The sequence below is a fragment of the Malaclemys terrapin genome, chromosome 8 (assembly GCF_027887155.1).
Source record: "Malaclemys terrapin pileata isolate rMalTer1 chromosome 8, rMalTer1.hap1, whole genome shotgun sequence".
Taxonomy (NCBI): Eukaryota; Metazoa; Chordata; order Testudines; family Emydidae; genus Malaclemys; species Malaclemys terrapin.
The window spans coordinates 10562637-10577738 of NC_071512.1; the positions used below are offsets into that span (position 1 = coordinate 10562637).

Here is a 15102-nt window from a genome sequence, read left to right on the forward strand (position 1 = left end):
GGGAATACATTTCACTACACTGAAAGGTGCAATCCCAACACTTCACCACAGACTTGAGCCAAAGCCCACTGGAGAAAATAGAAAAGCTCTCAGGAGGTTTTGTCTTCAGTGGATTTGGGATCAGTCAGGCTCACACAACTTTTATTAATGTAATTTGCTATGCTACATATTTATTTCTCTCCTACGTTGCACTGAACTCATTGCCTCAGCCCATTTTCATGGGCCAAAACCAACAAGAATTTTTCAATGTTCAGCAGTTTTCAACTGATTGTTTTTCAGTGTTTCCTGAAAGCTTTTATTTGTTTATTTTTGGGGGTCTGAAAATATTCTAGTTATTGACTGGCAAAAACTGGAATATATTCAAGTGGTCTTTTTTCAATAAGAAGTCGAAATTTTCCACTGGACATGTTTTTTTAAAATTTTCCCTGGGGGAAAAACATTTTCTGACTAGCTCTAATAATAATATTAACCAAAATTCAGTTAGAGGGACATGTTTCTATGGCTTCCACTGTTTTAGTTATATCCAGTGTCTCTGGTTCACTACCCATCAAAATACTGCTACCTACCAGTGCGGTCTGGTTTAGTTATTAAATTGATTAAAACTGTGAGCTAGATTCTGTGTAAATTGGCATCCGTCCATCAATGGCGTTAAACCGATGTACACTAGATGAAAATCTAGCTCAATACATGTTCAAAATAACTTATCAGACTTTTGCCTCTTCCATGCAAAGTTCCATTGATATTTGTGCTTTTAAGCCCCCGGAAAGGAAGTTCCATCCTTGGTGTTAACACTGTTTTCATTAGTGATCTGTCTTTCTCAGTCACTGACACTTAAGTCCTTGGGAGAAATTGCTGTTATAAATGCCAACCTTATTTTAACTTGATCTAAAGTATCTTCGAGGGTTTCACATATCGAGAGGGAGTGAGCATTGTGGTACTTGTGGTACTTATGGTACTTAATTATAGTCAAAAAATAAGTCATCCAGATGGCTGTTAGATGGAAATCTGAGAGTAATGAGAGCTGTACTTCAAGGATGGAGTACCTGGAGAGCTGGTGAACTGCCTTATCTCTTTATGTGAAATTATTATGGATAAAGATCCCACACATAAGCATACACAGAAACACCTCCCAAAAGAGAGACGAGTGCATATGGCTGCTGAGGTATATTAACTCCAACACCTGTGTGCCAGATACACACATCTGGAAATGTAGGGCATTACAGAGTCCTCATTCCGCAGTTACTGTACCCATAGTGAGCTGTGGAGGTATCCACCAGGAATGAAGTTCACCGTACAAGTAAGAGGCATGATTTTCTTTCTCACTACTCTGCTTTTAACTCATATCCTCCATGTTTCTGTTTTTGTTTTCCTTCCTCCTTCATCCTATGACAGTGATGATGAATGCTGATGACACATAACTTGTTTCTACTTCAGCCAGTCATTTTCAGGTAATTAGTTCCTGGTCCCTTGGCCTTAATTCTTTTTGGGAAAATTGGCTGGTTGAGTTATCTGGCTTCCATCCAGTAAAATAATGAGAAGTGTTAAAAGTGGCATTATCCCATGACAACATGACACTGTTAACTATTGCACAGTGGCCAGGACACTGTATGGTCTGCAAAGAAATCTTGCTGGAGATACAAAATCCACAGAAGATTTTGACTTAAGTGTACATGTGTTGAGAGCAAAATAATCCATAGTAAAATTCAGGTTAGAGTTGGACAAAGATGAGAATTCTGCCTTAGGTTCCCAACTAAACACAGTGAGGGTGATAATTTACAATAGATCCATCCCATAGTTACTGTCTAAACATGACCATTTCAAAGGAGGGAGAGAAAATCGTGTTTTAGGCAGGTTAGCAGTTCATCTGTGCAACATTCTGCTCTCAAACACACACAAAGAGCATGATTCTCCACAGCCCTGCAACTTGTATAGTCATTTGCCCCAGTGCAAACTGGGTGTAGAACATTATCAGATTGGAATCACAGTGTTTGACACCCACGTTGCCCAGTGCATTTCAGCTGTGCTTGTCCTACCAGTGTAAATCTCCCTTTGACATCAATGGGAGCTCCAGACATGTAGAGTAAACACACTCCCAGAGCTGAGAAATACAGTAACTCCTCACTTAACATTGTAGTTATGTTCCTGAAAAATGCGACTTTAAGTGAAATGATGTTAAGTGAATCCAATTTCCCCATAAGAATGAATATAATTAGGGGGGGTTAGGTTCCAGGGAATTTTTTTTTTTTTTGCCAGGCAAAAGGCATTATATACATTTTAAACAATTTTAAACAAGCAATTTAATACAGGTATAAGTTTTAAACAATTTTAAAGAAACAGTGTAATACTACAATCATCCCTGCTGTGTATGAAGCTTGGTTGAGGTGGTGGAGTCAGAGAGTGGAAGAGGATGGATTGTCTGACTGCTCCTCTTGCTGTTCTTGCAAGCACAGGCACTGACTTTGCTGGGGGTGTGGGGGCTCAACCCTCGGCCCATCCACTCCATCCCTTCCCCCAAACCCCCACCCTTGACCCGCCCCTTCTTCCCCCCCACCTCTTCCCCCTTTACTTTCTCGATCCTCCCCCCTCCCTTCTGAACGCTGCAAGCCAGCTGACTGCCGCAGGCAGAAGGCGGGGGAGGCGTGCCGAGTCCTCGCTCCTCTCCCCTCGCCTCTTGCCCGGGACAATCAGCTGGTTCGCGGTGTTCAGGAGGCAGGGGAGGGATGGGGAACCTGCATGCCAAGTCCTCGCTCCTCCCCCCTCCCTCCTGTCTCCTAAACTCCGCAAGCCAGCTGATTGCTGCGGGCAGGAGACAGGGGGAGTAGGGGGAAGGCGCTGATCCGTGGGGTCTGCCAGCGGATGGGAGGCGCTGTGTGTGTGTGTGGGGGGGGGGTGTAGGGAGGCTGCCAGCTGTGGAGAATTCAGGCAGCCAAACAACGTGAGAGTGGAGCATTGCACAACTTTAAACAACTTTAAATGGGCATGTTCCCTAATTGATCAGCAACGTAACACCGAAACAACATTAACCAGGACGACTTTAAGTGAGGCGTTACTGTACTGTGATGATCTGATAGGAGAATTGTGCCCTTTCTGTACATGTTTCCAACAGTACTCACAAGTTTGCTTTTAAGGCATGTCCTTTACTGCTCTTGTCCTTCTGCTGCCTGTTTTAGCTAAGATCACTCCTTTTATTGTCTTTAGGTGAGAAAGAAAGTCCCTAAGACTGAGATTTTCAAAGGATGCTGGGGGAGTTAGTTACCCGGTTCCCACTGAAATCCAAAAAGTTTTATGTAGAAAAACAGAAATCCTAGAGCAAAAGCAGTTGCACAAGTTCATATATTCTGAATACAACTGCTCTCATTAACCACACAATCACTTTTTCCCTGGGAGGGCTCCAAATCTGTCCACTATCTGTCCACAGCAGATCATGGGTGATGTATGGTATCAGGATAGTAAATTTAATAATTAATGTAAAAGTCACTTGCTGTTCCCTATAGTATACAGGGGGTTAGTTCTTCCTTTTCTGTGCTTCCTCTCTGTTTACTATCTTGTTGCTGTGCCTATAGTCTGGTTCTCCTTTCTTTACTGAACCTGGAATGAATACAGAGGTGAAAGTAAGCCTGTACGGGCCGGTACGGAGGACCGGTAAGAAAAGGTGCAGTCTGACTCCTCCTCCAGCCAGGCTGAAGATGCTAGGCTCCGTGCTTTCCCCCTGCCTGGCTCTCAGCAGCGACTGCAGGGGCTCCCCTCTAGCTTGCAGCAGGGAGCAGGGAGACTGGCTGAGAGGGAGAAGCAAGCCTACCCCCTGCATAAGAACAGTTTAAACTCTCAGCTGTTCCCTGCGTGGTTCAGCCCCCGGGGTTAGGAGCCGTTTCTGGCATCCTTGTTAATTTCACTCACAGTTGCTGGGGGTTGGGGATCGGGGGAGGGTGTGTTTGACCATGGCAAGAGCAGTTCTTTTCTGTCCCCGGGATGGGGGGCAGAATACTAATATACACAACAAATACAAGCATTTGGCTGCACAGCTTAAATCCAGAGCTAATAAAAGCAGGTGGAAGGGGAAAACTCACTGTCACCTTGGTTTCTCGTCTCCTCCCTCCCCTGGGAGGGAGGGAGCCCCTGCAGCCGCTGCTGAGAGCCAGGCAGGGGGAAAGCATGGCCTAGCATTGGCAACCTGGCTGGAGGAGGAGGGAAGACATGGAGAAAAATGTGACAGTGAGTTTTCACTTTTTCAGGCTTATTCCAATATTAAAGTTTTATTACAGACAGTATTTTTAGTAGTAGTAGCAGCTTTATTTTCTACATCTATGTCATGCAATGGGAGGGATCCATGAAGTAGGTAGGAGAGGTGGGTTGCTTGCGATTGGACCATATGGGTAAGAAATGTAAATTACTTTCACCCTTGCCCAAACCCCAGGGCTCCCAGCCGCCTCTGCAGCTGGTAGCTCCGGCGGTGATTTAAAGGGCCCGGGGCTCCTAGCTTCAGCCGGATCCCCGAGCCCTTTAAATCCTGATTTAAAAGCCTTGGGATTTAAAGGCCCCACCTCTTCCGGTAGAGGCCATGCCTCTTCCGGTTGAGGCCCCTCCCCCTCCGCAGGACTCTGGAGTACCGGTAAGTTACTTTCACCCCTGAATGAATATATGTGTCAAAAGTGGTACTTCCGATGTATTTGCCCTTTGGGAGAACATTCATAAAATAAAAGTGGAAGCTATGCATCAGATTCTGTCCTCACGTAAACACATGCAACCCCATTAGTTTCATTGAGGTTTCATGGGTGTAACTTGGGGCAGAATTTTTCCCTGTGCCTTTCACTTACACAAACTTCAGACGACCCCAAAGCCAGCACAATTATAACAGAAGAAATAAAATGCCATCAATTTCTGATAGCTGCTAATGGTCTAGTCCTTCACATTCTCATCCTGGTCATCTTGTTTTTATTGCATCCTATGGTTTTCCATGCCATGAATCTGCTAGCTGCTTTAATTAATCTACAATACTTTTATCTAAAGCAAAGGTTTTGGTAAACCTGTCTGAATTTATCATTATGCTCTTCTGCTCTCTTGCATAGACTTTCTGCAACATAGTTATATAGAATGATCCTCAACCAGCAATGATTGATGTCAAACATGGGTCGATAATGTGATACCTTTATGTAGTCATGATTCTAATTGTACTCATTCTACTTAATTTTGCACATTTCTTTCTTCATTAAGTATTCCTACTGCAAAATCCCTGTGGTTTATCATAATTTAACTAACCTAGACTAGAAACTAATTATGATGGGTTAGTTAATATTCAAACCGGGAGCAATTTACATGGAAAGATAACCCGCAAATAAATATTTCCTGGAGTGTTTAGTGGACAAATATAAATCCACAAAATGGACTAGCCTACAGGTTAGTATTCACCAATTACTGAGATTTTTTCAGCTATGAATGCACTTCTTTAATATTTCATCCTGACTGCGGGCCAGATCTGGAGAACCTTATTCAGAGCCCAATTCTTCCACCTTTCCATGAGGCTATTTGCTACTAACTGCTACTGCACATGAGTAAGGGCTGCAGAATCAGGACCTTGGATTTTGCTCAGTGAAGTTGCCATTGACTTCATCTGGAGACCCGCCTGAGTGAAAAGGCTAGCTCATGCCTTTTGAATCCATGTGAGGAGGGTTCCCTACATATATGGATCTCCCCTGGTCTCTGCAAAGGGCACTCCATAGGTCTGAAGATGGGAGGGAGAGAGCAGGCAATGGGTGGGCCAAGGGAATACACATTGTCCTCTCTTGCGGCCTGGAGAGGTTTCTCCCAGACTTTTGATAAAGCCGGAAGTTATATTACAGTTGGCAACTCCTCCTCAGCAGTGGTCAGATCTAGGGGAGTCCCTTACAGTGCAATTCAGCTCCTCCAGGGGTCAGAGCCAGAACCACGTGGGGCCAGAGCTACTGCAGACACAGGGCCTTGATGCTGAGGAACTTGCACCCGACCATGGATCCTTGAGATCTGGAGATCCCTACAGATCTCCAGGTAGTTGTATGGTCTATGGGCCATGCCATCTCTTTCTTCTGGAACAAAGCCTGTCCCCTGATACAAGAATGTGGGGAAAAATCCTCCAGAGGGAATCCAACATATTTCCTTCCCCCTGCCTGGGTATTAACCCTATAGAGGACAAGCTGCATCTCCATAAGGCCCTAAGGATTTGACAAGTAACAGGAAAAACCATCAAAGAAAAAGAGCATCCACCACTGAGTAACCAGTCTGCTAATGACACATGCCAGCAGACGCTTGGGTACACTGGCTGTGTCTGACTCATACCAGCAATGCTAATTACTGTCTTTTGTTTTATCGAGATGAAGCTGGTGGCTTTTATGCCTGAAAGAGGAAGACTTATAGTATTGGCTGAAGCCTGGTATAGTTCTAAACTTCCCCAAGCAGCTGTGATACTATAACTGAGTAATGACTAGTGGGGCTGCATTGCTGGTGGATTTCCACCTATCATATGAAGCAGTTCAGAAAAAAATTAAAATTCTTGTTAGTGTGTGAAACGTATTTTGTAAATAATCTGAATAGAGGGGCCAGAACCAAGACTCTAAGCCCCTCTTGGCCTGAATTTTGTTATGGGGTTGTCAGAGGATCTGAATTGTGCTGTTGGCTGTTGGGGAAACTCTTTATTAGACCTGGTCCTAACAGATAAAAAGGAACTGCTCACCAAACTATAAAATTAATGGTAGCTTAGTTACAAGTGATCATGACTAACCCTAACCCGGGAATGGCGAACCGTGGCCACTGGGAGCTGCGGGCGGTCATGCCTGCCAATGGTCAATGTAAACAAACTGTCTTGCGGCCCGCCAGCAGATTACTGTGATGGGCCGCGTGTGGCCCACAGGCCACAGGTTTTCCGCCACTGGTTTATACATATCTACATGGGGAACAAATATTTATTAATGGGCTCTTCAATTTAGTAGTGAAAGGTGTAACACAATCCAATGGCTGGAAGTTGCAGCTAGATAAATAAGGTGTAAATTTTTGACAGTGAGGATAATTAACCACTGGAACAATTTACCAAGGGTTGTGGTGGAATCTCCATCACTGATGCTTTTTAAATCAAGAGTGGATACTTTTCTAAAAGATCTGCTCTAGGAATTATTTTGGGGAAGTTCTATGTCTGTGTTGTTCAGGAGGTTAGATTACTAGATGATCACATTGGTCCTTTCTGGCATTGCAATCTATGAATTTCTAAAATGAGCTGACCACCCCCGCCCCCCCATTTCTATCCCACAAACCCCTCAAAAAAAAAAAAAAAGCTGAGATGAACAACTCAGGCCCATCTCTAATTCAGAATTGCTACATGACAATAAGTTTGTTATCAAACTGCCCCAATTCCATCTGAAGATCAAAGCAAAGGCTTGTGAGTTATGGATCAGAGTTCCATGTGGATGAGCATTCCAACATGTAGAAGTTTATCTGAACTTCTAAATTTAACAAGAAGTCTCATGGAGAATGGACTTCCTCATGAGATAGCTAGCATTTACTGTTGCTGGTCACATTAGAATTAACTAGTTTGGGGGGAGGGATAGCTCAGTGGTTTGAGCATTAGTCTGCTAAACCCAGGGTTATGACTTCAATCCCTGAGGGGGCCATTTAGGGATCTGGACCAAAAAAAAATAGCTGGGGATTGGTCTTGCTTTGAGCAGGGGTTTGGACTAGATGATATCCCAAGGTCCCTTCCAACCCTGATATTCTATGATTCTAACTTTCTCACATTATTATGGCAGGTTCTGCTTCCCTTCCCAACCAGCAACCTGCAGAAAGCTACAACCATGTGTCCCCCCGCCCCTTTTTTTGTGTGAGCATGGGGGGCAGGAGGGAAATTCAAAGGAAACTTCCAGAAGGTTGGGTTTGTGTTTATTTTAGGAATGGGGACAGGTCTGGGAATTCATAACTTTTCCCAAACAGTTGGATGAGACTCAATTCCATTAGAATACAGTGAGAGGATTTTCTAAAGTTCTCAGTGCTCTCCTGACTCTGCTCCCACTGAAGTCAGTGGGTGTTTTATCATTGCTTTCAACAGGAGCCAAGTTAGGTCAGTACTGAGAACTTTGGACAATTCAACCCTATATGGACATGGCAGCCTTTTAAGTACCAGACTGTATCTTCTTCAAAGTTGGCATTTTTTAAATAACAATCTTAAGAACAAACATGCTCTAAGCCAGTTACTCTGAGAAAATTCATTCCATTTGGGAGTTGGGGAATTATTTGTTTTAATCCTGAAAATCCTCATTAGCCCAAAACCTCATTCCATTTCCAACTGCACCTGTTCGAAAGCCAATAGAATAAAGAATGCACCTTCTGGATTTGATGTCTAAATATCCTATGTAAATATGTCTTTCCCTCAGGTATGATATGGTCAGAATGCAAAGAAATCTGGGAAGAGGGTCCACGCGAATATGTCATGCATCTTTGGAACCTGCTGGATTTTGGGATGCTATCTATCTTTGTGGCATCGTTCACTGCAAGGTTCATGGCTTTTCTCAAAGCAACTGAAGCACAACAGTATGTAGACCAGTACGTTCAGGATGATGACCTCAGTAATGTCACCCTTCCCCCTGAAATTGCTTACTTTACTTATGGTAAGATGATTTTGAGGATTTAATGCTTCCCGTTCTTTCAGGCTAGTGTGTGTGGCAGTGTAGAATTAGCAGCTTGCTTCTTCTTTTACATTCATGAAGTTTTTCCAAATTAAAGCTGATTATTCTTTTCAGATCTATCAATTCCAGCCCTATTGGTAAACAGCTAACATAAGCTAAAGAGGAACAGAGATTTAAGCTTCTCTCAGTCTCTGAACGTGTACTGAGACCAGACTCAATCGTATCATATGTTGACAAAATAACCCCGAGCAACTAATAATCATGAAACCAGAAGGGAATAGAATCTAATTTAAATTACATATAAGGGAATCTGCTCTATTTTTCAAATATAGGAGGCACGCTTTGCTAACAAATGAGTGAGCTGGCAGCTTTATGGTCTTATCATTTGGCAGGTGGAACTCCAATTGAAGTCATGGAAATTCTACATATAAAACGATGCAAGGACTGGGCTTTTAGCATAAAAAGATGAACCACTTATTTGTAACAGTTTGTATGAAAAAAAGCTTCCTGTTTACTTTGAGTTGTTGTTGCCATGCCTGCATATGTCTTTGATCTCATTCTGGATAAGCTAATATATTTTATGTCACTCCCATCAGTGGGTGACTAGACATGGAATATCAGACTAGTAATATTGCATGCCTCCATTTAACGACTTTAGGTTACATATTCCCCACCTAAGAAAATATAGCAGAGAAGGAACCAAGAAAGTGCATTCAGAAGAGGATAAAATTAACAAAATACTGTGCAAGGGTTTCCTTTGCTTTCATTCCTCAGTGACAATTTATGAGAACAGGCCAATATTTCCACATCTGAGATACAATCTCTTGTCATATCACATATGGAGGGTAACCTATGATCCCCTCAGTTGTACCTTGCATTTCTGCACATATGAAAAGCAAAAGCAAGTATGGGAGCAAATTCTGCTCAGACTCGTATCCAATAAAACCGTATGAATGATTTGCTGCCCAGAAAAGGAGCTAAATCCTTAACAAATATTATCTATAACAATGTTTGACCATCTGTAATAGAAAATATGCATGCAATAATAAAATTATTCTTTATCTTCTCATACGTATGTTTTAAATATTTGAGGGGTGATCATCAAAGGCATAAAGGAGAGTTAGTAGCCCAACTCTTATTGACTTTCAATAGGAGTTGACCACCTAAATTGTGCTTTGGCTGACATCCTAGCCCCACTGAAGTCAGTGCACATTTTACCATTGATTTCATGGGGTCAGGATTCCACCTTTAGTGCTTTGGAAAATCTTCACCTTGGAGTCTTCTTTTTTCTAAATAATAATGAGAATGGGAACCGCTGTAATATGCAGTTGACAAAATATTTCCTAGGATTCAAATGGTCCTTCCTTAGGTTTGAAAAATGAATAAAAGCTTTGCACTTAGGTTAGGGGTTGGATACACAGCATGGGGACAAGCCCCCACATTCCTACCAAATTTAGAATTACCTGCCTAAAAATAACCCAAATCACTAATGGAAAAATGGATCAGATCCTCAGCTGGTGTAAATCAGGATAGCTTGCTCCATTGAAGTCAGTGGAGCAATGCTAATTTACAACAGAATAAAGTTCTAGCCCTGTGTGCACAGTCCTAATATTTACAAATAATTACATTTTCAAACACAATATTTGGAGATAAGCTTCTCTCTCAATCACCGGACAAACTTTGATGATGCCTGAAATTGTTACATTCTGTTTTTCTTCTTTCTGCTTTGCTGCTGGAATATTGTAAAAAAAGTCTTTTGTTATATGGTGAGGAGCTCCATCTTGTGGAAGCATTTTATTATTTATAAACCTTTTGTCATTTTTACCCTTGGGAAAAACCTGTAGAAAAAAAGTCAGGGCTGGGGGAGGGAGAGGAATTTTCCAGGTAATAACCTTTGGCTGATATTTAATCCAAATGTATTTTCTCACTGTGCTTGAAGAAGGATCTTTTATATTTTATATATACACACATACATACCAGGGAGATTTCTATATAGTTTATCCATCCATAGATTATTATTTACCCATCGCTTTTATGAAGAGTTTTACAGAAAATTGTGATTTTCCCAGGCTACGTATTTTCAATTTTCACCACGTAATAGGAGCATCAATTTAACAAAAACTATAAACAACAACATTTTAAATGATAACGTGTGATAATTAAAAGCTTTTTAATACCTGAAGTTATATTTTAATTTGTTTGTTATGACAAAAACTTTCATGGCTTATATTTTTATAATACACATCCAATTATTGTACGTTTTTTAAAGTAATTATAAGAATCAAGTGATTAGTCATAACGTATCGAGCTGTAGTGTTTGATGATAGAGGTTGCATGGAAAATGGGTGTTAGTTGCCTCGTGGTAAATTGCAGTCTTGTAAAATGAAGTGAAATAGCCTGTGCATAAACAATTCAATTATTATATATGTAAAATTAAATTTAAGTGCATCTTTTTATGTTCAGTTACTGTTTTGATCCTCAGGAGTTCATGCCATATGCCTTACTTAAGGAGTTTGATACGGAACTATCTATTATGACCTGGAAATTTTGAAAAAAAAATCTAATTTGTACATTTATTTATTTTGCCCAGGGGTATTAACAAACTTGGATGATTTGCTTTTTACTTGGTGGTTGTTGTTAATTATATGATTATCCAACTTTGAAAAAGAGCAAAACCTCAGAAAACCACTTGCTTCTGCTTTTCAATGGAAACTAACGGTGTTAAATTATTTTCTAAATCTATTATCTCAAGTAAACACTAGAGAAATAAAGCTCTTTTTTTTTCTCCAACATTAGAACTGTTTGCTGCAGTGTGCTTAGATAATATATATTTTCCTTTCAATTTCTTTTAAAAAACTACAGGTAAAATCTTGGCCCCATTGAAATCAATGACAACAAATCCCATTGACTTTAATGGAGCCAGTATTTTGCCCTACTAATTCTTGGTTCCAGAGTAATATATTTGTATTAAATGTTAGTTATATTTATTCATGAACTTTGGTTAGTAAGGTAACAATTGGTTGTAAACTGATATAGAACAAACTATAAACTAATATGAAAACATTCCCCACCTCCACCCCTAATATTGACTAAGCATAAACAGGCAGTTAAAAATGTAGCCAGCCTCCTGCTTTAAGTTCAGAACTGAACTTTACAGATATGCTGCAGGGAATACTCTGCTTCTTTTCATTTCATCTGGGTTCATACAAATAATACTCAACTTTATTCCTGTGTATTGAAATATGGTACATGTTTTAGTTTTGGGTCAAACGCCTTGTATTAAATGCTGAGTCTCAGTTCATGCAAAAGAACCCCTTGATGCTTATATTCAAAGCATATTCAAAACCAGGTAGATTAGACAACTGATTTGTATGCATATAGTATCAGCAAGGAACTTGTTAAAAGAAGTGGCTAAATTGTCAGGTCTTTTTAATTAAAAAAGTTAACACAATATAGATCTATTACAAGGTTTGGTGGTTCGATTGGCTTTATCTGAACAAATCCAAACATCTTCGATCTAATCTCATGAGGACAGGTTTTGCCATGAGCTGTTTGAGTCATGAGTCCTTGAAGGTTACGTTACATTTTGTGTATTTATATGGTGCTGTTAATTCAATAATTAAAAGCTGGAAATTTTCTCATCAGTGTGATTCTGATCCACAATGACAAAACTCCCATTGCCATCAGTTGGAGCAGGAGATGATGATGCATTGGACTGGGAGTCAGGGAATCTGGGTGCTGATTCCCAGTTCTGCCCCTGACTGCCTGTGTGCCTTGGGTAAATCACAGCAAACTTCCTGTGCCTCGGTTTCTCTAGCTGAAAAATGTGGCTAATCATTCCTATCCATCTTTGTAAAGCACTGTGAGACCTGCAGATTCCTAGTAGATTCCTACACTTTTCGTTCCAGTCCTGGTCAGAACCGAGACCCAGGACCTATTTTATGGGTCATTTATATTTATATTTCTAACATTTTCTGTTACTAATAGCTTATATATGTGTATTGTTTCAGCCAGGAACAAGTGGCTTCCCTCGGACCCTCAGATCATATCAGAAGGACTATATGCAATAGCTGTGGTACTCAGCTTCTCCCGTATTGCTTACATTCTTCCAGCCAATGAAAGCTTTGGCCCTCTTCAGATCTCTTTGGGAAGGACAGTGAAGGATATCTTCAAATTCATGGTCATCTTCATCATGGTGTTTGTTGCCTTCATGATTGGAATGTTCAACCTTTACTCTTACTACCTTGGTGCAAAATATAACCCAGCATTTACAACGTGAGTACCTAGGAAAAGGAGGCTATATAGATTATAGTTCTAGACCTAGTAGTATCCCTTACTGGGCTGCATCATATCTAACCTGCATGCCTTCTGCGACTCATGTCGTTTGCACTATATTGCTGCATTGTTTAATTATTCCAAGTGGTGAAGAGGGCTCTAACTGAATGAATCCATTAGAGCCAATGAAAGGTGCATGGCTAAAACCTGGTGCAATGTTTAATAAGCAGAAAGGACCCTCCATCCAAGCCCTCTTTTTTTCTTTCCCCCTAAATCCAATCATCTCTGACCCACCCAGTCACTCAGTTCCTCCCCTCTTCCTTTACATTTTATCTCCCTCAATGCACTACATTGGCTCCCAAAGTCCCCTTAACTTCACCATATATTTATGGTAGGGTCCTACTGAGTCTAGCAGTCTCTGCTAAGCTGGTAACTGCTGAGCTTGCAGGCTTTAAAATTTCCCTGGGTCAGAGGTGCCCTAGAATATATTGCAGACTTCTGACATTCTTGTCTCGGTTACTGTTTGCCTGGAAGTGCTGCACCTTAAGCTACTGTTTCAATTGAATGGGGAGGTTCAGACTTTGGCTGGGAGACCAGTAGTACAGCCTCCAGTTTTGATGTCCTATCCCAGGTCTCTTTCAAAGAGTGTGCAGTCTGCAAAAAAGGAAACCCAGTAACTCAGAATCTGTTATTTCTAGGGTAAAACACAAGCAGGAAAATGGTTCTTTGAGGTGAGTGGAAAGAGCAGAGGAAATTTTCATAAAATTATCTTGACAGCAGTGAAAAAGAAATCCTTTTGTATTTTTACCTTTAAGAAGAGCAGTCAATACAGCAGGCCATGTTGCGTTTGTGATCAGCACAGAAAGGATTAAACACCTAATTATTATCCAAAAGCTACTTCTACCAAAGTGTATGTAAAATGATGAAGCAGTAAAATTGCACACGTTTTGCATCTGTAATTTCACACCTGCATGTGGCTGCTATGCAAGGCAACATGTACACCTCTCCCCCGATATAACGCGACCCGCTATAACACGAATTCGGATATAACGCAGTAAAGCAGTGCCCCGGGGGGAGGGGGGGCTGCGCACTCTGGTGGATCAAAGCAAGTTCGATATAACGCAGTTTCACCTATAACGCGGTAAGCTTTTTTGGCTCCCGAGGACAGCGTTATATTGGGGTAGAGGTGTATCTAAAGAACCAAGTGTCTAAAAAGTGCTATTGATGCATTTGAAAAAAAGCAATAAATAAATAACAGTGAGGAATATAAGACAGGGAGTTCCACATTCCCTAAATCAAGTGCATTTCTTAATAGAGAACACCGTGAAGACATGCATAATATCCTGCCAGCATATGGGCAAGATACAAGGAAAGATGCTGACTAGGTTGCTCGTGATCTCCCTCTAGTGCCCATCCAATAAATCAACAACCTTGAGAAGCTGGAGGTTGTCTGCATTTTGTAGTTGTTTGCTGTATATACTGTATTACAGCTGCTTGAATGTTGCAACAAATCATTCCTCAAATAATGTACTTCAGTGGCTCTACAGTATGTGCAATGGCTGAATAATAGGACTGTAAGTGAGAAGTGGTTCCTCAAAATATGTCTGACTTTATTCAGGCTAAGCTATGATGTTTGATATCACACCTGTCATTTGGAGACTAGATATGTGGTAACCAATTAGTACTCCTATATGCCAGAATCTAATAACTGTGGGCTATATATTCCCATCATCATCAAAAATAGCAGGAAGGGAAACAGTGTTTGGAAAACACCACAGGAGTGAACTCATTGAGTTTCTAATTAATGCCCCTGTGAAAGGGTTTGGAGCCTCTTGGAGGCAGTAGGAAGTGCAAACTAGAAACCTTATGGATCCACACAGAAGTCCATGCCCAACCCCATACATATTGGGGTGCAAGGAGAGGCCTCTCCACACCTCTCTCCGGGCACACACATCATCAGCATGGATCCCTCAGGAGTTGTGCTGCTATTAGCTTCCCTAGCCATATACCCTCGAGGCAGAAAGCACAGGGTAGGAGTTCGTTTCAACTAGGGTTAATTCCCAGGTGCACTTCCACTCAGAGGTGGCCATGTTATTCCCCAGGTCTGCCCTGACAGGCCCACAAAGCCATGCGATGAAATGTTGACATCAGCAGGTGTTTTGCCATTGACTTCAGTGGGGACAGG

The 15102-nt window shown here is 41.4% G+C and overlaps 1 protein-coding gene across 4 annotated transcripts in view; it reads left to right on the forward strand.

Moving 5' to 3' along the window:
* The window catches only part of TRPC7 (transient receptor potential cation channel subfamily C member 7), a 122137-nt gene that overhangs the window by 80732 nt on the left and 26303 nt on the right, over window positions 1–15102 (forward strand). For all 4 annotated transcript variants that reach the window (XM_054037955.1, XM_054037957.1, XM_054037958.1 and 1 more), the window contains 2 exons: window positions 8391–8624; window positions 12653–12917. In XM_054037955.1, the coding sequence (XP_053893930.1) occupies window positions 8391–8624; window positions 12653–12917 (499 nt within the window). The remainder of the gene's footprint in view (window positions 1–8390; window positions 8625–12652; window positions 12918–15102) is intronic.